This window comes from Raphanus sativus, chromosome 5, assembly GCF_000801105.2.
Source record: "Raphanus sativus cultivar WK10039 chromosome 5, ASM80110v3, whole genome shotgun sequence".
In the NCBI taxonomy this organism is placed as follows: Eukaryota; Viridiplantae; Streptophyta; class Magnoliopsida; order Brassicales; family Brassicaceae; genus Raphanus; species Raphanus sativus.
This window is the reverse complement of record NC_079515.1, coordinates 36408804-36414457: the sequence shown is the minus strand read 5'-3', so window position 1 is coordinate 36414457 and position 5654 is coordinate 36408804. Positions and strand designations below refer to the sequence as shown.

General features: G+C 34.5%; 1 protein-coding gene across 1 annotated transcript; it reads left to right on the top strand.

The window, feature by feature from the left end:
• Positions 1-2610: 2610 nt before the first annotated feature.
• Positions 2611-4012, top strand: LOC130512705 (ethylene-responsive transcription factor RAP2-3-like). The gene is made up of 2 exons (XM_057010950.1): positions 2611-2829; positions 3177-4012. Exons 1-2 carry the CDS (start codon positions 2667-2669, stop codon positions 3737-3739), a joined length of 726 nt encoding a protein of 241 aa, XP_056866930.1. The 5' UTR covers positions 2611-2666; the 3' UTR covers positions 3740-4012.
• The last annotated feature ends 1642 nt before the right edge of the window (positions 4013-5654 follow it).

The following is a 5654-nucleotide window of genomic DNA, read 5'->3' as shown; positions in this document are numbered from 1 at the left end:
GAAAAGGAATAAGAAAGCCCTTTCTCAAAAAAAAAAAAAAAAGAATAAGATTCAAAAATCGTTTTTGTGTGAAATAGATATGTGGCATTTTATATGGATGGATTTAGAAAAATATAAAATAATATATATATATATAGAAACACTAATTTTTACTGATTTATAATAAAATATAAAATAAAATATTAAAATATCTATGTAAAAAGATAAAAAAAAATTGTAAAACTAATTACTAAAATAAATACACGAAGTGGTAGCTTGCATAAATCAAAATATAATGGTGAAAATAATGGTGGGGGGGGGGGGGGGAAATCAGTAAAAAAACATCAATCTCGGGCTTGGATCGAGCCAACCTCTGACTGCCCCAGAAGGGCCAAACATCTTCTTGTTCGATCAGCCTGGTAAGCCTTCTTCCTGGATGCATCAAGCAGCAACGATATTCCGATCTGAGATCGGAAGTAGACCCACTTCAATGGTCGGCGATATTCACGGTAAGACATGGGGGTTCATCTTCCGGACCCGCGGGTATGGTATAGGGATTGTGAACAAGGATTCGAGCTCGTTCGGAAATCTTTATAGGATATCGCAATTGGGAAATCCAGTGGAAACGTGCCGTTGAAGAAACTGCTGCTTAGGTTCGAACAAAGTGCTCTTATTCCGTGGGGACCAACTCGGGTTTATTCGACGATGAGTGGTGGTGGTAACCCGGCTGTAGTAGTTCCGGTGTTCCTGTGTACAGCAGCATTCAGACAGGTCCTTCGATGAAAAGTATGTCTGTCTGGGAGCAACCTAAGTGGCTCTGGTCTTCCTTCAGACAGCGAGACCCGTTTGGTTTTTTGGTTGGTTTCGGATCGAAATCATCAGGTGGCGTCTTTTGCCGGATCAACCACTCGAAACAACAGACTTTTGCAGATTTTCAGAACGCTGCAAAATCATCAGCGGGTTCAATGCTTCTCGAGCATTGATTTTGGTTGTTCCCTCTCGAGTGCAATCGATGATCCATTAGGAGTTAGCTGCGCATCTTCAGCTACACCGCAGACTGAAGATTGGGAATTTGAAAGTTTTGACGGTGTGGCTGATACGGGTACACCGATGCGCTGCCACCACCTCCATCGAGTATATCAGCTACATCTGCTAAGACCAAGGGGATTGATAGCCAGAGACAGGGTCATTCTGCTGATGCCATAGTCTTGATCCATGAACGAACTCTATCTAGCTATTGTTTCGGTTCTTGTGGAATCTAAGATACAATGTGAGTGAGATTTTATATGTTGTTAATATAGAATTTTTTAGAGCCAAGTTGTCGAAGAAGAATACTATTACTGAACAGCTCTCTGGTCGTGGCATCGTCAACATAGTGGTAGTAAATTGATTGCTGTTTATGCTTTGCTCAATAGATGGTTTCTTTTACAACTAAGAACATAAACAGATATGAACCATGGAAACATGTCCTTCATGGTTTTGTTTTTAAATGTGATTTTGCAGGTACTTGAGCACAACAAGAAGAATGTGACCATTCTGGTTCAACGAGCACTGTTATACGAGAGCATGGAGAAATACAAACTCGGAGCTGAAGATCTCTAAGGATGGTTCTGATTCTGAAGATCGATCCCTGTTCCCGGGAATAGAATCGCTAGAAGCACCGCTCACCGCCTTACCAGAATGGCTGGCTGATTGATCGTCAGTTGGATTCTCTTATACATTACATTCTTGAATTTATCACGAAATATTTGACCATGCATGTTTCTATGAAGCAGTTATAAAACACTGGCGGTTTTTATTTTCTCACAGTCGAACTTTCCGATTAAATTTGTCTGGATTTTTTCGTGGATCGACAGTATAGTGAATTGAACGAAACAGTTACGTTTTGAGAAACGCTGCATGACAAACGTGAGACGTTCAATGCATATTTACACAGATTAGTTGTTACTCTGTCAATTTTTTTGTTTGTATTTGAAAGATTAATGTTTAAAATTTTAATTCATGTATTCTACTTTAAAGTTAAGATATAACCAAAATACATATAAGTGGTAGAATATTAATTAAAAAACAAATGAAAATATTTGTTGTTCCTTAGAAAATATTATTCAATTATAATGGTTTTTTAATTAAACCATTTGACGAAAAATAATATTTTTTAGTGGAATCAAATTTCTTCCTAGCTCAACTAATCCAAACCATCAGACAAATTACCAAAATATCCATGTTCTTCAATCATTTTGTTTTCCAGATAAAGATTATACAGAAAATGATAGAATACCATTTCACTTGTATTATATCTATATATTAGGAAGCATTGATTACACACGCTCGTGGACGCAACACTCCAAATTCGACTAAAAGGTTAATGACATTATTGTCATACGTTTCTTTCATCGGAGAACCCAAAAAAAAAGGATAAAAGCTTCTAATTTTGTCGTTAGTTGGATTAAGTTTGTTGTAACTGCCGTGTATCAAAGAACATATGACTATGCGTATAATTTTAAATATAAGTATTTATTTACTATGACTTTTAAATAAATTCACCCCGACTTTATTCTATGAAAGCTTTTGTTTTTGTGTCAACTTGTATAAAACATTTAATTCGCCTATAAATACGCTTCACCTCCACCGCAGTCATCTACCTCTTCAAACCTAGCATCAGAGAGAAAAAGAAACAAACAGATAATATGTGCGGCGGTGCTGTAATTTCCGATTTTGCCCCTAGCGTCACCAGGGCCAAGGGTAGGAAACTCACGGCGGAGGAACTCTGGTCAGAGCTTGATGCTTCTGCCTGCGACGATTTTTGGGGTTTTGACTCCACCTTCAAGCTTCTTCCCACCAAACAACAAGGTACTACTGATTAAATTGAACATACAGCAAAATCATGAAAATATTGACGAATATGAACATTTCAGATGAATCAATATTATTATGTATTTTTAGAATCAAAGCTGACCCTGGCTTAAAGCTTACTAAACATCAAAATTTATATACAAGTTTGATATTATCAAAAAAAGAAGTTCGTGGACATAATTTTTCTATGTTTAGCCGTTAAGTAGACAAGACCTTTTAATAAGTTACACGAATACGTACGAGGATAAGATTAGTTTTGTTAGATTGGTAATAATGACATTAACTGATAGTTTCTGGTATAAGTGGGGTTATAACTGTAATTTTGAATCTTAAAACTTTTGAAGTGACGTTGAAAGATGAGGCGGCGGACAAAGAGAAGGAGCCGGCAGCAACGGAGAAACGGAAGGAGAGGAAAAACGTTTACAGAGGGATACGTAAGCGTCCATGGGGAAAATGGGCGTCAGAGATTCGAGACCCAGAGAAAGGCGCTAGAGTCTGGCTTGGTACGTTCAACACCGCGGAGGAAGCCGCCATGGCTTATGACGTAGCGGCAAAACGTATCCGCGGCGACAAAGCCAAACTCAACTTCTCTGATATTCTTCATAACCCTCCTCCTGCCATCCCTACGCTTCCACGACCAGATAATCAGCCTCCGGTGAAGAAGCTATGTGTTTCCTCTCAGAGCGAGTTGACTCAGTCTAGTTTCCCGGGGGAGTGCATTGAGTTCGGGAATGGAGACGAGTTTCGGAACATGAGTTACGGCTACGATCTGAAACAGCAGATATCGAGCTTGGAGTATTTCTTTGAGCTGGACGGTACTACACCGGAGCAACCGAGTCAGCTCCACGAGACCGGGTCCGAGGTTGATTTATGGACGCTTGATGATGTCATCGCGTCTTATGAATAAGAACATAAAGTAATGAGTGAAAATTTGACCCAAAAAAAAAAGATTAATGAGTGTAAGAAAAATAAAGCCTGTAATATAAACCGCCGTTACTTTTTAAGGTTTTACCATTGCATGGAGCTGCTGTTGTTTGTAATGTGTGTGGGACGTTGGTGTGACTCAAATCGAGCGTTATGTTAAAGTTTCATGGTATTGTTATTTTATTTTATGCTGAATAACTACATGTAATGTGAATACAGGTTTGTAATAAATTATAAAAACTCTACTTTCGCCGAATATTCTCGTGCACGCACCGATGGAAAGGTTATATGATGAACTTATAGTAAACTTTTAAGATTATTATTTTATCGAAAAATGATCACAAAGCTTAGGAGTAGCCGAGTAGGAGTAGGACGAGTAAGACACTGTTTCCAAAGTAGAAGACACTAAAATGTAACAACGGGAGAATCTTTAAGACTTTAAGACTCCAGTCAGTTTGACAAAATGTCACTAACATTTTTTACTTTTTATGTTAGAGCTTCAGTATTTGTTAAAATGAGATATTTAAATGATACTAACGTCTACACAATTTGAAGATGAAAAGAGTTTATAAAAGTGGTATAGTCTCTCACAGGGCGGATCTACTTAGGGTAAGTATGGGGCAGTTGACCCCCATGAAATTTAAAACTTTCCTTTAAATGATGAGTAAATATTTCAGTTGCCCCGTTGAAAAATACTTTCTGCCCCCTTATAAATTCTGTTCTCAAAGCTTAGTTCAAAATCTCAATTATTTCCATTTTTTAGAAGGCCATTTATTATATTTCTGTTAGCATTATTATGTTTGCATATTTGATTTGCGAACATTAAACTATTGTTTCCGTTTTCTTTTTGCCATCATTGTTTCTGTTTTCTATAAACAAAATCATTTTTTTTTGCTTTTTCTTTGAACTTAAGAAAATCAACTTATTGTTTAGAAATAAGTAGTTTGATAACAGAAAATAAATATCTATCTATTTAATATGTTATAATAACCAGTTTTCTTTTTTTTTAAGCAAAAACCAGTTTTCTTTACTTTACCTAAAATATGCAATCACAATAAAATATATCATTTTCATTTTTATTTTTCATATGTACTTGTATTTGTCATATCGTGAAATCATGACTTTTTGTATTTATAATTTCTGTTATTTTTATTAATTTCCTTCTATAAGATTTTTTTTAGTTTTCGATACAATGGATCTTGTATAATACACTTATAAAGTTGATAGAAAGTATATCTATAAAATATATAATGCAAATTTTATTAATGATTATTTATTGTTTTGCCCGGGGTGAACTTTTCGGCTAGATCTGCCACCTGGTCTCTCAAGACTTTTACATCTTTTTTTTCTTTTTTTTTTCTTTTTTTTTTCTTATCTATTTTCAAAGATAAGAGCATTTTTTATCTTATTACTATTTTCACTTTTATTTCATTGATATTTTCACTTTTATAATAGTAATTATTAAATCTACTTCTATTTTTCTATAATAGAGACTGCTATTTTTTCTCCATTCATAAAATAACAAATAGCATTTTATTTTTTTATTAATTTAAAAATTGATATTTTATAAAAATATACTAGAGGATATTTCACCTCTATTATAAATTTCTTCTATTTAAAAGGAGAATATAGCAAATTGCATTACTTACTAAAAAACTCACCAATAAGGATGCTTTTATCACATACATTTAAAAACTATAAATATTTTTATTTTTAACAATTTAAAAGAAACAATAGCAACAACTCTTTTTTGAGAAAAAAATAGCAACAACTTACATTTACAAATTAGATAAATTTTGAAACTTGAAGAAATATACAATCTATTGAATTGAATGTAAATTACTATAGTCTCATATACTTGGCAATTTAAAATATTTATAAACTTTATTTAGTGATTA